This window comes from Typopeltis vanoorti, chromosome 1, assembly GCF_054136105.1.
Source record: "Typopeltis vanoorti isolate ZY-2024b chromosome 1, IOZ_Tvanoo_1.0, whole genome shotgun sequence".
NCBI lineage: Eukaryota > Metazoa > Arthropoda > Arachnida > Uropygi > Thelyphonidae > Typopeltis > Typopeltis vanoorti.
Genome location: NC_143549.1, coordinates 65,912,549 through 65,930,932, shown reverse-complemented (window position 1 = coordinate 65,930,932; position 18,384 = coordinate 65,912,549). Strand labels below are relative to the sequence as shown.

Here is an 18,384-nt window from a genome sequence, read left to right as displayed (position 1 = left end):
CCAAAAAACTATGCTATTTAGCCACAAGCAAAACCATATGCTGCACTGGCAAACACTAAAAACTAGATGTGTGGGAGTCTGCCCCTCCAGCTCAAATGCAGAGCAACAATAAAAATCAACAGAAAGTGTTAAAATTCGTAAACGTGTTAAAGCTAGGAAATATATAGTGAATATTGTTATGGCACTTTCAGATATTGAATTTGGTTGAAGAAAATTAGCATTTTAATTCAAAAATTGTCTGCTGACTTTTATCTTTGACTCGCGCGATCTTTTGTTAATACCGCACCAATCATATATGCACATATCTTTACTGGCCTAGTACCATAGCTGTCTGTTCATTAGTCATTCGTGAAGGATTGTTCATTAAGTATCTCAAGTGTCTTAAATTAAAATTACTGCTAATTTTTGCTTGAAATAATGGGAAAGCAGTTGGTGCTATTTGGGTAGGATGCACATAAGGAAACTGCTCTCTAGGCAGGAAATAGCAATTACAATATATGCAGGGATTTTACGAAAAAAAATGAAAACTTTAGTTTCCAAAAATCAATGTAAAGGAAATTTGCTTTTATATCTAATAAGTTAAACATTTTAATTGACAATAAATACTTCCAATCCATATTTTAATGACTTAAGATTTAATAAAATCCAAATAAACTTTAGAAAACAGATACATTCTTTATGAAACATGAAAAGATATCAAATGATGGTAAAGGAGTCACGCCACGTCTGCATGCCTGACAAATAATGCAACAACCAAACTGGACAAAACATGTACATCAGTATATCGCGGAGATATATTGATGGCTTGGAAATAGGATGTTTGTTTCTAATTTTCTTATTACTTATTATTATGAAACAGTTGGTAGAGTTTAATTATTGCATTTTTATTTGGTATAGCTGTACTTAATAAAATTGTATTATATTAAGTTAAAATATGTGTCAGCGAAGATGTTTGAAATGTATTTTTTGAGATGAGCCCTGGGTTGCGTGCCGGAAAAAAAAAAAGTCATCGGTGGGCCACGTTTGGCAGGCATGTTAAGAGTTGTCCACCCCTGCTCTAGACTAACCATAGAAAAATGTGGGAGCCTTGCTCCCACGTTTTTCTTTCTCCCAGGTGTTACTTGTGGCTTTCAGCTTTCCAGCCATCATTTCCATCTCTCTTGCATTGTTTTCTCATCCTTTTCTTTTTGAACCCCCCCCCCCCCCACATAAATTTGTAAATCTCAAAGTACATTAGCACTGTGGATCAGCTAAGAATTTTTTTGTCATAGTTTTATATTTTTATTTATTTCTTTTATATAATCCAGAGACTCTGCTTTAGAGATCAAACATTGAAAATTTTTCAATTCAGTCACCAGTAAGTAGAATTAAGGTCTTGCACAGGTCATTGAAATTCTTCCATCTGAGGACAGCTTCATGTTGATGGCAGGATTCAAATCAGCATTTCATTTGGTTGTAGAGCAAATGCACTAACCACTCAGAGAGCCTGGCTAACAGGCCAATATATATAAGAAGCTCAGATAACCAAGATACATAAGAAGATTCTTATATATTATGTTGACAAAACTATTTGGACACGTACATTTCTAGCACATAAATGGGGTTGAGGTCTGGACTCTGAGCTGGCCAGTACAACACTTCAACATTGTTTTGTAGAAACCAGTCTTGAACACACAATGCACTATGGCATGGATCATTGTCATTCTGGAACATGCAGGGGGTCATTGCCGAAGTACTTCCACAGTGAAAGAAGAATGAAGTTGTCCAGGATGTCCAGATAGCCCTCAGACATCATGGTTTTGGACATTGCCCACCAATGGACCGAGGCCCATCCAACTGAAACACTCCCATACCATTACCAAACCATCACCAGACTTGACAAGTGGAATGATGCACTCCTTCCAGAACCGTCCCTTAGGTAATCTCCAGATTAATTACATCAGACATGCGCATCAGAGTGAAACATCTGGAAGTGTGATTCATTGCTCCACAGAATCCTTTTCCAATCATTTACAGTCCAGAATGGTGTGAAAGACACCATCCCAAACATCATTTGGTATTGACGTGATGTCTGGTTTGTTTATAGCAGCTCTACAGTGGTGCATGCAACTCTCTGCAGACATTTCTAGTGCTGACAAGATTTCAGTCAGTGAATGTTGGTAGCATCCCTACCATTTCCTACTGTGCTTGCTAGCACCATCAACCTTCCATCTATGAATGACATAGGCAGTGATGGATTTTGGTATACTGTGACAGGTAGCAGTGTCAATGACAGAAAGACCACTGATATGACACCCAACTATCATCCCACATTGGAAGTTCAGCTGAATGTGGCATCTTGACATTAAGTACAGTGCAAAACATGCAGCACATCCCACCTTTTATAGCCAGACTTATGGAGACACTTCCTGAATATTTGCATGGCATGTAAGGTGTCCAAATTGGACACCTCACATGCCATGCAAATTTCATATCTCATCATGTTATACCATCATATGTATTTGTGGTTTAAGCCAGTAGAGTACAATTTGTTCAGTTAAGTCCCAAATTGCCAGCCCATCCTCATTTATTTAGTACCCAGTATATACCTACTAACAGGGCACATCATGTGAAGGTGAGGATTGGGCATAAGGTTAGAAGCCCAGTTGGTTCTCCACATTCTTGAAAGGCGATGTGGTCTCCTCCCAGTTATTTGGCTTAGACCTTTAAGTGAACCATGAAGATAGCTGTATAATAATAGTTTGCTCTGTGTCAAGTTAGTAATAATGCTCCTTTCTTTTAGTGTTACACAGTGATCAGCATTCATTTTTGAAATTATGGATTCTACAACTGTGTTAAAATAACTCTTTTTATTATCCCGAAGTTTCGATCTTCATATCAAGATCATCATCTGGAGCATACATAAATATACAAGACAAGCTGCGTTACATTTCAAACCGTAAGCTAGAGAAACAATAATTTGATCACATGCTACTCACTGACATGACCACTAGTGGAAAAAAAAAAAATTACATCAATTATTATTATTGTTCCGGGCAACTCCAAGGAGTTGACAGACTCATTGAGGGAGGCCCTAACATCATGTCAAGAACAACAATTCGACATTGACACAGTATCTATCATACCTTGCTTTGAACTCATTCACGGTCGTAGCACCAACAACAGACTCTGGAAGCTTATTCCACTCATTCACCACTCTCCAAGTAAAAAACCTAGCTCTAACACCCTTGTCAACCACGCTCTTGCCCAGCTTCCATGCATGGCCCCTAGTTCTCCCACCACCAGTCATATTTTCAAAAATATCTTCTGGATCAATCTTATAGAAACCTTTCAGTAATTTGAATGTCTCAATCATATCACCCCTCCTTTGCCTATTATCCAATCTCTGCAACCCACAAATCTTCAACCTATTCTCATAAGGTTCATTCCACAGACCTTCTGTCATCTTGATCACTCGTCTCTGGACCATATCCACTTCCTCCCCATCACGAAGAAACCCTGGTGCCCATAACTGGGCACAGTAGTCCAGATGGGGTCTTATCAAGGCTCGATACAGAGGAACAACAACTTGTTTGTCTCTGCATGTTAAAGTATTTTTCAGAAGCCAAGTGATTTGATGAGCTGATTTAATCACTTTTGCAATGTGCCCCCCTAAACTTCAATTCCCTATCCACCAACACTCCCAAATCCCTGGCCTCATCAATCTCCTGGAGTACGGTTCCACCAATGCGATTTACTGCTGCTATTCTTTTCACCCCAAAGTGCATAACCTTACTTTGCCACATTAAATTGACATCCATTTTTCCTAGCCCAGTCCTCCAAACTATCCAAATCATCCTGTAAAATTTTGACATCCTGTGCACTCACAATTGCTCTACCCAACTTTGCATCATCAGCAAACAAGTGAACACTTCCTCTCAAATCCTTTCCTATATCATTGATGAACAAATTGAAAAGCAGTGGTCCAAGAACAGACCCCTGTGGCACACCACTAGTCACAAGCTGTCTTTTAGACTCCACTCCTGAATAAACCACTCTCTGGTATCTCTCCTTCAACCACCCTCCTGTCCATCTCACCAACCCTATATCTATCCCCATCTGCTCCAGTTTACTGATTAGGGTTCCATGTGGTATCCTGTCAAAGACCTTGGCAAGGTCCAGTAGTATCACTGTAAACCCATTACCCCTATCCAGTTCAGCCGTCACTGTGTTATAAAACGTGAGCAAGTTACTGAGGCATGATCTACCCTTCACAAAACCATGTTGTCCCCCATACAATATCCCATTTTCATCTATCCAATCCTGTATTCTTTTCTTGACTAATTTCTCTAAGACCTTGACAATGATTCCTGATATGCTAATCGGTCGGTAATTTACAACAGCAGTCTTGGAACCACCTTTATGCAGTGGAACTATTTTCCCCTCTTTCCACTCCCTCGGGACTAACCCAGACCCGAGACTCAAACAAAATGGTCAAGGGTACTGACAATTCTTCAGCTGCATCTCATACGACACGAGCTGGTATACCATCCAATCCCACGGATGTATTGACATTGAGGTTATGCAATAGACTACTCGCCTCCTCTTCATTCACCACAATTCGTGTATAATCTGGTTTATTCATTTCTGCAATGTCACCACCTGGTTGATATATACTTGCAAAGTGCTCACTCAGTAACTCAACTATATCAACTGATTCAGTTACCTCCCTACCATCGGCATTCTTTAAAATCATTCTGCCATGTACATTTTTCCTTTTACTTGCTACATATCTAAAAAACTGTTTAGATTCTCTTTAGCCTGCATGGCCAATGTTCTTTTGTAATCCTTTTTTGCTTTTCTTACCACACTCATTTCCCTTCTGGCCTGTGCTTTATACCATTCATGTGCCTGCCGGTTACCTTTCTCCTTAAATTCCCTCCATAGTTGTTTCTTTTTTTGCAGCTCAAGCTTAATGGTGTTATTCATCCATTTAACTCCTACTTGATTTATTATTCGGACTCTAGGTATACAGTCAGCCATTGCTTCATGCAAACACTTCTTAACTGCCTCCCATGCACTATCAACTTTTAGTCTTTTCAGTTGTGCATGCCATGGCACTGAACCAATCAAACTCCTAAGCTCTGACCCCTAGTATTTTCCATTACATGCTGTCGCAGATAGTTATCCCTTAATAACCGCATAAAATCCATTTCCTTCCTCCCGTGTGTCCTCTCCTCACTCCAATCAATATGACCATAGTTACAATCTCCCATAATAATTATCCTCCTTCCACTCATTTCTTCTATTTGCTTGCGCATACTGTCACCACCATCTTTTCCATCACCTGGTCTCTAACAGCACCCAATTGTATATTTAGTTCTGCTAGCCACAATCTCATACCAAATGGCCTCAAATGTGCTCTTTTCTCTATCCTGCAATTCAACTTCTATTCTCCTTGGCTGTAGCTCATCAGCTATCATCAACAATACTGCTTCCCCCATTTTATTCTCCCTGTCATTCCTCAACACACTATATCCATCACATTCAATCCCACTAGCTATATCATCTACAGTCAGCCATGATTCACTAATACCAATAACCTGTGGTCTGGAAGTGCCAACCATGGCCAAAAACTCTTCCTTCTTGTTCCTAATACTCCTAGCATTAGTGTACATGAATTTAAGATCCCCATTAGCCCCAACCCTACCTTGATGCCTTATATTAATTATCCCACTCTGATTTGTTTCCTTATTCGCTCGGGCATATTATATTCATTCATACATTCAACTGCCTCCCTAAGGACTGTATATCTACCCTCCTCCCTTAATAAATCTAGTTTCCCTGAATTTGCACATCCATTACATTCAGCAACACTTTCTCAAGTCTCCTTACACCGTAACCATTCAAATGCAGGCCATCCATTTTATATAGATCCTTTCGCCTATCGAACTCACTCCACACATCCACAAATTCCACACCACTCGTCATACATAACCCACGCATAAAGTCATTCGCAATTATGGCCCTCCTTTTAAACATTTCACTGTCATTCTGTGGCAAAAGACTAATCATTCTGACTCTCTCACTCTTTTCTTTTGCTACCTCAAACAATTCATTCAGGTCTTCTATCATTTCCATTTTATTTCCTTTCAAATCATTCGTACCTTCCACAACAATCATTTCTTTCACCCTTTCCTTTTGCTCTCTAATAGACTCAGTTACATCCTTTATGGTCGCTCCAGGTTGGTACGATTTTGTCAAATCCTCTACTAACACACCTCGTACTAACGAGTCTCCATACAGCACTCTGCCCTTCATTTTGTTCGTGTTCACACTCATGCACCTATTTTTCCTGTCATACTTTTTATTATTGGCTGGTTCATTCGGTCGACTTTTGCTCATATGCTCTAGCTGCTGTTTTGCCGTTTGTATAGCACCATTCAACAACGCGATCTCACTCATTACATCTATCTCATCTTTTTTATTCTCTGAGAAACCATTAATACTATCATTCACACTCTCACAATTCTCTGGTACAACCTCGCTGTTTCTTGTCATATCCCTATTTTCTTCATTCTGAAGTTTGACAAAAATATCACACTCACGATCCGAAATACACTTCAATTCCTCATTCTCCCTACATTTTCCACACACATTCACTCCTTTATTATCATCTAACCACACTCTGAATAAATTAAGTCAAGCTAGATTTTATGATTTTTTTAAGTTATGATTACATGAATAAACATTCTTGCTTACAGATGATTTTCCTTCCAGTAACAGTGATGTCCTATTTCTATTATTACAATTGTTATTTTTGATTTAAAAAAAAAATAATAAAAATAAAATTATTAATTACAACATGAATAAACATTCTTTTTTATAGATTTTTTCTTTAACAGTGATATCCTATTTTTTAGCATTAAAGTTATTTTTGATTTAGGATCCTGGATTTTCTACAGTCCTGTTTATAGTTGTTCTTAGAGAGGAAGGATTCGTGGGACTAATATATGCCTTCTATATGTATGGGATTTTTAGACCATCATTATTGTTTAGATTGGGGTGGTTGATAACGATCTCACAAGCTTCCTTAAATTTGCGTTCACACCATGTTTTGGTGTGATATAGACAACTAGTGCTTTTCCAGTCAATTCTATGTAAGGTGTTCAGGGCATGATCAGAAAGGCCAGCTTCACCATAATTATTATATTTGATGTGTCGTTTATGTTCTTTTTGTCTGATTGGAATTGTGCATCTTGTTTCTCCTATGTATGGTATGTTGCAGGTGCAGTAAATACGGTATTCTCCAGGTTGGGCCAGCAGAGGGAGTGGGTCTTTGGATGAGTTGAGTAAGCTTTTTAATTTTGCAGGAGGTTTAAAGGTGGCTTTGAGGTTGTATTTTTGTATTACTCTGTTTATTTTGTCTGATGTCCCTTTAATGTAGGGAATGGTTATAATTTTACTGTAGTTTGGTTTGTCTTTGTTTTTTTTATTGAGGTCTTGTAGAGAATTTTGTTAATAGTGTTTTGGCTGTATCCATTTTTTTGAAAAGTGTTGCTGATCACTTTAAATTCATTTTTCAGTGCGTGTTCATTGGAGCAGATCTTCAGAACCCTGTTTTTTAGAGTATTGATGACACCTAGTTTTTGTTTTGGGTGGTGGTAGGAGTTTATGTGTATATATTAGTCGGTATGTGTCGGTTTCCGGTATACAGTGAAGGAAAGATTGCCCGAGGGAAGACGCGTGACAAGTGTATCTAGAAATGGCAGTATGTTATGTTTTTCAATCTCAGTTGTGAACTGTATGCGTTTGTGTTGCTTGTTTAGGTGGCTAAGATATGTGTCTAGTGTCTGGCAGCCATGAGACCAGATCGTGAAAACATCATCCTACCACCACCCAACACAAAAACTAGATGGCATCAATACCCTAAAAAACAGGGCTCTGAAGATCTGCTCCAATGAATAGGCACTGAAAAACGAATTTAAAGTGATCAGCAATACTTTTCAAAAAAAAATTGATACAGCCAAAACACTATTAACAAAATTCTCTACAAAGACAAACCAGACTACAGTAAAACTATAACCATTCCCTACATTAAAGGGACATCAGACAAAATAAACAGAGTACTACAAAAATACAACCTCAAAGCCACCTTTAAACCTCCTGCAAAATTAAAAATCTTACTCAACTCATCCAAAGACCAATTCTCTTCGCTGGTTCACCCTGGAGTATACTGTATTTACTGCACCTGCAAACATACCATACATAGGAGAAACAGGACGCATAATTCCGATCAGACAAAAAGAACATAAACGACACATGAAATATAATAATTATGGTGAAGCTGGCCTTTCTGATCATGCTGGAAAAGCACTAATTGTCTACATCACACCAAAACATGGTATGAACGCAAATTTAAGGAAGCTTGTGAGATCGTTATCAACCACCCCAATCTAAACAATAATGATGGTCTAAAAATCCCATACATAAACTAAAAATACATACATATATTCGTCTCATGAATCCTTCCTGAGAACAACTTTAAACAGGACTGTAGAAAATACAGGATCCTAAATCTAAAATAACTTTAAGACTAAAAAATAGGACATCACTGTTAAAGAAAAAATCTATAAGAAAGAATGTTTATTCATGTTGTAATTTATAAATAATTTTTTTTTTTTTTAAATCAAAAATAACAATTGTTATAATAGAAATATGACATCACTGTTACTGGAAGGAAGACCATCTGTAAGCAAGAATGTTTATTCATGTAATCATAAATTAAATCTAGCTTGATGTGATTATTATTTAAAAAAAAAATTTTTTTTTAATTTTAATTTTTATTTATTTTTTCACTAGAGGTCATGCCAGTGAGTAGCATGTGATCAAATCATTGTTTCTCTAGCTTACGGTTTGAAATGTAATGCAGCTTGTCTTGTATATTTATGTATGCTCCAGATGATGATGATCTTGATATGTAGATCGAAACATCGGGATAATAAAAAGAGTTATTTTAACATGGTTTTAGAATCCATAATTTCAAAAATGAATAGTAATAATGCTCCTGTGAAGATTGCAGTATTTCCTATTTTTAAATTAAACTGATTATTTTTATGAAAAATGAAGTGGCTTGATGTTATTAAGTTGAGGGCAGAAGTGGCTTGATGTTATATTGAGGGCAGAGTTGGCTCAGATGTCAGTTTTAGTTTTTTGGGCCTCAGACCAAGGCCCACGCTTTCAAATTTCTAAAAAAAATTTGATAATAGTATTTTTGATGTTTCAGAGATGTATTGATATGGGAAATATTTCAATTAAATTTATATTGATTCTTTGTCCTTTTATCATTGCCAGTACCGGCAATGATAAAAGGCGTTGGCAAATACAGGGGGTGTTCATACAGTTCTTGGAAAATGTAAATAAAAAGACGAGGGTTATTTCAAACTGATATAACACCATGTATAAGTATCATGTAGCGCTGTCACAAATAGTTGATAAAACAAGTCTCAACAAGTTTATGTTCACATCAATTAATTATAAAAACAGCATTCGGTTTACGAATAATAACCACTTTCTGGGAACTGTATCGGTTGGCTGTTGTACAATTACATACAATCGTAGCGCACCGGTGCTCGAGCGATGCGGTGTAGTGTATGCGATTGCAAAGAACTGTGCAACAGCCAACCGATACAGTTTAGACGTTGTGTGCAGATGACAGTGTAAAACCAATGTGATATGTGTTTAATTATTTTTAATAAAAGCAATAGGAAATAGGCAATAATTAAAAATAATATTTTTATTTTTTTTGTTTTCTTTTTTTGTTTTATGTGATTCTTTGTTGAGTATATAACTGTACGTATTTAATGTTTTTAAGTTGTTTAATAAAATTATGATTTTTTTTCATAAAAAAAATTCTTTTTTTGTAAATATATATATATTTTTTTTTGGGGGGGGAGGGGGAAGCATTAATTACTTTTCCTGAGGCCTTGCAGTTTGAGGGTTGCCCACACGTGTACACTGTTGTGTATGGGCAACCACAAAGCATGTAGGTTTTGTGACCTTTCCTGTATGAATTGATATATAAATTTAGAGATTAGTTCTAATTGGTGTTTGTATTCCATCCCAATAAGGAATGAAGAAACCATATAAGTATTTCTTTCAGGATATGTGGTTGTGATTTCATAACTCTTTCCATTGCAATACAAGTTTCTGAAGTCTCAGGAATTTAAATTAAGATTAAAAATATAGCAATCTTAAAGTGGATACTGAGGCTTGGCCAATTAAGACAAGATTACAAACAACTTATTTTTATTATACATTTAGTTTTTTCTTTTATTTTGAAAATATTCATTGCTTATATTTTAGATAAGGAAACTATTTGGATTGGTTTGTGATGTAGTTTTAGTTAATATTGTATGCACTATTTATCTCTCCCTCCCATATGTACTATTTCGACAACTTCCCATTATCACAGTAGTACATACTCTTTACCTTGTTTTATAAACTCTTGTATAATACATTTTCAGCAATAAGTACTCTCCTACCTTTTTGTTGACTAACTCTTCACATCAATTATATACAGGTGCAAACAATTATATATGTTTGCACCTGAAATATAATCAGGACTGGGGCAACTCGTATATGGAAGTTAATGACTTCACATCACTTGCCTTAGTATCCCATAATACAAAGCTCATATCCTTATGGGTATGTATACACACACACACACACGGACAAAGCGCACCTGGAAGAAAACATGGTAGAATGGCAAAACTAAGCAAATAGCTAGAGTGCAGGGTGGTATGCAAATGATTCAAGTTTGGTGCGATTGCGCTTGTCCGCCCTGTGGTGGTGCTGCAAGCACGAATCAGCAGCCTTATAAAGCCGGCGTGTAGTCAATAGCTGATTAAAGCAAAAAGCACCGGCCGACGCAAGCTAGAGTACAGAGTGACAATAATGCTGGGTAGACGTCAGTGACGTCGATTTAAGCAACTTATGGACTTTGACAGAGGAATGATCATCGGCCTGAAAACCGGAGGGTGGTCGGTGCACCGTATAGGCATACACATGAACCGTTCTGACCATACTGTCCAACAGTGTTGGGAGCTGTCGACACGTTCCGGCACTCCAACACGGCAGAGCGGCACTGGTCGGATCAGGAGGACCAATGCTAGAGAGGATTGACGGATTGTTCGGCAAGCACGGAGGGATCCCATGGTGACCCGGTCCACTATACAGGCAGATGTAGGGGACTCCCGTGTGCCCACGAACCATTTCCTGACACCTTGCAGAGGTGAATTACAATCCCAGCACCCCTTTCGTGTGCTCCCATTAACATCGCAACATCGCCGACTCCGTTTGCAGTGGTGCCAGGCGAGAGCGACGTGGAACGCCACAGACTGGTGACCCAGAGCTGATACCAAGGTTGAAGTAATGCCGAAGTCATATTTTCACATATGAGTAGCCAAAAGATGTCACACCTTCTTATTAAAATACTCTAGATTAGGGATAGTTGTTGGAAGGTTTTTCCACTTGGTTATACTATAAATTAAAGATAAATTAAAGTTTGAAACTTTAAAATACAAATTTGTGTATTTAGTATAGATGTTTTATACTATTTGAGAGTTCACATATAAAAAAAATAAAATGAACATGAAATTTCATTGGGAAGAAAACATTTTGCCATCAATTTCTGACTGCTCTCTAACAAGAAAAACACTACTAAAATTAACAGAAGCACTAATAAAAGTGAAACTGCACATTCCTAGGTGCAGATTTTCATATTTTAGTGGAATGCCAAGAAACTCCCATAGCAAAGTTTGTGTTATATACTTTTTGTCAATTTTAAAGCTTTTAGAAGTTTCAAAGGTACATGTTTTGCTATTTGTCTTTAAAATGATATTTATAATTCTTTTTTTTTTCTTGAAATATTTAAAATCTTTCTGCTATTCAGGAATTCTTTCAGAACATTTTCTGCATGCTGATCTAGTGTGATGGTATTAGATGTTTAATTATTTATTAGTATGAGACCTAATACAGGGAGTTAGAGAAACTAGATTATGATGGGAGGAATGGTGCAAATCTGTGTAAGAGCTAAGTTATGCAACTATATCAATGACACAAATATGATCAGTAATGGAGTTAATTTGGATGAAAAGATGGTTGTGTTCATTTAGTTCAGACTAAATATAGTTCATTTAGTTAAGTATGGGCACAGATGTCTTCATAAGTAAAGCATTAGATATGAGCAGGAATCTGAAAATTTTTCAAGTTGTGAAAGTTGAAACAAACATTGACATTTAAGAAAGTACTTGATCTCTTTATAAGGGTTTGATACACCTTATCTGGGCTATTGTGCACAGATCTGATTTCTGAGGTGATGTGGATACAGTGGAGAAAGCATGAACGAGAGTGTTAAAAATATTGGGACTATGGAATGTAGATTATGAGAAGAGATTGAGAATTTGTGGACTGCAGGTGCTAGCAGACAGGAGAAAGAAGGGTGATTTCATAGAGACTTACAAACTTTTGAAAGATTAATACAGAATAGTAAAATTTTTCATTTTATGGAGAATGGGAAGAGGACGAGAGGGTATCCATGGAAGTTGAGAATGAATGCACTCAGAATGGACAAGAGCATTTTTCTGTCAGAGCAGTGTGTGACTGGAATGGCTTACCTTTGGAGGCTGTGAGTGCAGATAGTATGAATGAATTCAATAGACAGTGTGATACGATGTGAGTAATATATATCCTCCCTCTGCATCTGACTTCCTGGACATCTCTTATAATAATAATATTCATTCCACAATTTAATTGTAGAGAATTGCTAATTTGTATTGTGTTATTTACCAAGAATTTGTAATCATAATAGGCTAATGCAAATTACCAGATAAAGAATTTGCTGGATTTTTATACATATGTAGTTTACATACTTGAATCATCTTATTTCTAATTGCTCAAAATGTCCACATTTATTCTTTAAAGTGTTGATTCTAATAGATAGAGTTAGCAGGTATTGCAAAGATAACAGTGTCTAATTTAAAAATAGGTGTGTAAAGATTCTAAAGACTTGAAGTTAGCAGTAACAGGTTCTCAGATTGTAGGATTAATTCCATTACGAGCCATGCTGCAGGCAGCCGAATATTACATTCAAAAGGAAAATCTTTTTATTCTAGAAGATGATCAGAAAATACTTTTGGTAAGTATATTTCTTATCACTGTAACAGAATATTTTATACAGTTATTGTCAGAGATTCATGCACTGTCTGATAATTTTGGAAGTATGTGATCATCAAATATTTGTCATCCTCAAATATCTGATATGTACCCTCAACAGGTGTATGAGATACTCTGATAGTGCTATTAAAGATGTACATTATAACTTCCTGTTCAAAAATTACACTTCAAATGAAATGTATCTCTCTACACTTCAATATTGCTTTATCTTATATTTGTCTTCAGAGGCACTTCTGAATCAACCCACATGCTCTTCATCTGGTTCCTTTTTTCTGACCTTCCTGATATCAAGCAGCTGCTTCAGAAATATGTGATCTTCAAAATCTGTTAAAGTAACCATCTCACCCAAGATTAGATCTCCTCACACATTCCTGAATACAAACAGCGTCACATTCCTTCCTAATATCTTCATTTTTAAAAAAAATACTTCCATCAGTGCCATCTGTTCACTCCCTAATTTTTCTCAGAAACTGTCTTTTCCACTCTGATCAACTTTTTTTTTTTTTTTCTCTCTGATTCAGCAGTGACAGACCAATAATTTAAAATGGTTTGGATACTGTCTCGTATACAGCTAGTTCTCCATGTAAACTTCTTTAGCTGACTTCTCATTATACTGGCTTTGCTAATTCTATTGTCCATTTCCATATTTAATTTGTCATCAAATTTTCTGATATGCATCCTGAAGGTTTTTCAATCTACTATGACAGCACTACATGATTAAGCTTACATTGTTGTTAATCTCCTATCAGCCATTTTATTCCAAATTAATTAGTCTCTTATATATTAGCACTCCCATATTGCCATAGCTAACATTTCATGCTTCTAATGCACTTCTGGCTAAATCAATCCACCTAGACCTTTGTCTTCCTCTGGGTCATTTTATTGCCATCTTGACATTAAAACCTGTTTTGCAAACCTATCTTCTTGCATTCTGTTTAAGTAACCATAAGACTTTGGATTAGCCATGCTCATCTATTCTTGACTGTAGACAAAATCAAGATCATTCTTCATGTCTTCATTTGTAATATGATTCTGCCATTGATACCATCTTTTCCAGCCACTAATTTTACAAGAACTCTCATATCTGTGGTCTCTAATCTAGTTTAGATCAAGTGCTTTATTTTTTACCCAACTCTCAGATCCTTAACTTAAAACTGATTTGAACACTGTCTTGTGTACTGCTAGTTTTGTGTTTTGGCTAATTTCTTCCTGATTCCATATAAATTTATTCAGCTGACTTCCCACTATACCTTGTTATTCTGTTAGTTATTTAAAAAATGGAAATGGCAATCTTCACTAAAAACAGAGCCTAAATAGCTTAAATATTTTAGTTGTTCTATAGGAATCTGCAGTCAGAATGCAGCTGAAGTTTTCTATATTCCTGCCTATTTTCATAGTTTTGGTCTTTTTATTGCTAATTTTCATGCCAAATTTGATGCAGCTGTTATTCAATTTATCTAGAGAATCCTGGAGATTTGCACTAGATGTGTTTAGTAGTACATTTTTATCAAATTTATCAAAAAAACAAACAAAAAAACCTGGAAATATCAAATTTAATTTGATATCTCCAGTTCTAAAATCAGACCTAATGCCACTTTCTTTCATAATATGATCCATATAGATGATAAATAAGAGTGGAGATAATTTACATTCTTGTCTTATCCCTGATTTTACATGAAACTATCTTCCTGTATTTCCTTCAATTCTAACTGCTGACTTAAATATAGACTATGTATTACTCTGTATAATGTTCTATTTATCCAGTATAACTAGTGTTTTGAAAAGCTTTCCTTTGGCCACCTTGTTGTATGCCTTTACCAGATCTACAAAACTTTGTCATATTCCCATGATTTGTCAACTGTTTGTCATAAAGTGAAAATCTGATCTGGCCATCAGATCTTGAAAATCTCTATTTGGCTTGAACCCAACTTGTTTTTCTTCCACAATTTTTCTCAACCTTTTTTTTAGTATGTTTGCATAAATCTTACCTGCAACACTAATTAGAGAAATTCTTCTGTGATTCTCATTCAATTCTATTCATTTTTTTATAGTTGGAACTATGAGATCTCTACTCCAATCATCTGGAATTCATCTTTTGGACTAGGTCCTCTGAATTATCCTGTGTAGCCACTACAAAATTTTTATATCTCCACATTTAAGTATTTTTGGTTGAATGTCATCAATTCCTGCTGCCATTTCATATTTCGATTTCAATATTGAACCATAGAGTTCTTATTTTCCTATCCTTGCAGACAACTATACTCCCCAGCTGAACTTTCTTACATACTGTTCTTTTCAATGTGGTATTCATTTTTATCCTACTTAGCAGTAAATAATGGTCACTTCCAATTTGAAATCCTCTGTACACTAGTTTCATGAACCATCATAAAGATATCACTATCAACAATGATGTCAACGAGGCTGTTCTTATTTCTCGTGTCTTCTCTCCATGTGAACTTGTGCACTTCTTTATGTTGGTAAACATAAAGTTTACCATGTCCTGAGCAAAAATTCAGCAAATACCATTATTATATTAGCTTTTCCCTTTTCTCCAAATTTTCCCAAAACATTCCTATATGTCTAGTGCAGTTCATTTCCTACTCTGTTTATGGAAAATGAAAAAGTCTAAGACTTTTCCATTTTCTTTGTCCAGCTATCTACTCTAATGACTTGAAAAATTCATGCACCTCTTCCTTAAAAGAACTTTCCATGAGACCATAGGCACAAATGAGTTTTGTTGTGCATTTCCTCATTTTGAAGTTTGTCCACATACTTGAAATTGCCTTTCATTCAAAAAGTCATCTTCATGTTTGGTGTTGAATGCCATTGCTACTATTTTCTTGATCACTGTTGCCCAAAGTGGAACATCTATAACTAATAAGTATGGGATGTTCCATTCTATGGAACATCCCATACTTATTAGTTAGTAAGATCTCACCTGTTTAGGTCTTTTTTTATCTTAGTAATTCCAATTATGTCCACATATCACTTAAGTCAGAATTTGTTCCAGTTGCTGACTTTGCATGTTTACTCTGGTTCACCTGATAAAAACCTGGTTCCCTGGTACATGTTTAACTGGGCAGTGTCTCAGCTGGCATGAAATCTCATGTCATACCATCATACGTATTTGTGTTTTAAACCTATAAATAGTACAGTTTGGTCGGCTAAGTCCCAGATTGCCAGCCCATCCTTGTTCGTATACCCCGGTGGATACCTACTAATGGGACACACCATGTGAAGGTGAGGATTGGACACTAGGTCAGAAGTCCAAGTCAGTTCTTTGCATTTCTTAAAGCCATGTGGAGGTCTCCTCCCAGTTATTTGGCTTTGACCCTTAAGCGACCTCTAATTTGTCATCTTCACTAAAAAAGTACCTAAATAGCTAAAATATTTTATTTTGCATGTTTTCCACTCAGGATGCAGTGGATTTTTTCAGTGTTCCTGCTTATTTTCATAATCTTAATTTTTTTACTGATTATATCAAACTTGTTATTTCAATTGTTTTGTTTAATTTAGGAAGCCTGCAGACTTGTTATATTCTTATATTAACCCTACTGGGTTAATGTAAGAATATAACATCTGTATAAAGTAAAGAGCAGAGATGAATATCTCCAGCTTTGATATGAGACCCAATTTTCCTTTGTAATGTGATCCATATAGATGGCAAATCAGAGTGGAGATAGTATGCATTCATGTCCTACACATGATTTTATTATGAAACCATTTCCTATACCTTCCTCAGTGAAACTGCTGATATTAGACTGTGTATGTGGCTCTGTATAACCACATATACCATTTTTAGCATCTTTCCTCGACACTTTTCACATGCCTTTTCCTGATCTACAAAACTTAGATCTTGATGATGTCTATTTTGTCTGAATCCAGCTTATTCTTCTCCAAGTTTTCCTTAGTTTTTCTTATGAGTATGCTTACATAAATCTTACTTGAACTCTCAGTGATTCGTGTTGAAGTTTCTGGAATAAACACTGTGTGTAGTGTTTATTTCAGTAAATGAAATTAATTTCCCAACTAAATTATTTACAACTGAAATGAAAATAATTTCCCAACTAAATTATTACATGGTATTGTTTCACTAGCTCAGGCTACCATTATCAAAGGCACTTTAAAGACACACTAAGAATAAACTGACCTTGAGAACAAGAACAGTCACATATATTTAGAGTCGCAGTGGTACTCTTGGCAATGATTTTCTATGTTAGCTGCTGATGGTAGGATAGGGCAGTGTGCCAAAGTTCGTGAAAGATTGTACCATCAAGTTATGCTATAGTTCACTGGATTCTATGGAACATAAGCCACTTCTAGGAACAGTATAATTTAAGCTGGGATCTGTGTAGTAGCTTGGCTTTTTTCCCCTTGATGAAATGGTCTTCTTTCAAGAGATGTTGTGTTGGTCCAGTTTTAGGTTGCCCATACTGAATATACTTTGTTCTTTTCTTCTTACCAAGGTAATCCATAATATCTGTCTGAAATGCTGGATATCCAATACTGATGAGAGATACTGTTCTGACACTAAGGGAGGATTCTGGCAGTTTTAATTGCCCAGTCTTTCTGTTGTGTGTCTTTAATGTAGGGTAAGATGTGGTGTATATATAGGCTTGGAAAGGGAGAGTCTCTTTTAAAGAGTTTAGTATTTTGTTGTTTTGTTCAAATGATAAATAGAACTCTAGATGCATTACAGGTTTTCTGAGGATTAAATTTGCTCTACCCTGGAGGCTGACATTTCGAAAATTCCTGCTTTAATTTTTGAGCAAGATGGAGACGTGAGGTAGCATGTAGGCATCATCTGCCCAGGTGTGGGTTTACAAGATACTTGAACACGAGGAATCCCATACAAATGCCTTGGAACTAAGGCATTCAATAAGGCTAGAGCCTTTCATTATCCTCTTCAACAGTAAAACTAATTCAGAGATGGATATGGTAAAGGAACTAAAAATTTAGAGTCTGTAGGCCATGCAGACAAATGCACTCTCTGCATGGCATACATCAGCCATACTATTTTTGATTGGGAAGTGTGACTGAATTTAATGCCCATTTTATAAGATTCCGTATATGTTAGCATGGGGGGGGGGTTAAGTGAGGAGCCTATTGCTATACCTTCGATTTGTTTAAAGACAGGTGCATTTCAGCTGAAATATTCTAATTTAAGGC

The 18,384-nt window shown here is 36.2% G+C and overlaps 1 protein-coding gene across 1 annotated transcript in view; it reads left to right on the top strand.

Moving 5' to 3' along the window:
• Positions 1 to 18,384, top strand: part of LOC150110052 (formimidoyltransferase-cyclodeaminase-like) — a 286,116-nt gene that overhangs the window by 137,331 nt on the left and 130,401 nt on the right. Inside the window, exon 7 of the mRNA XM_090390935.1 lies at positions 13,028 to 13,177. Within this exon, the coding sequence (XP_090247061.1) occupies positions 13,028 to 13,177 (150 nt within the window). The remainder of the gene's footprint in view (positions 1 to 13,027; positions 13,178 to 18,384) is intronic.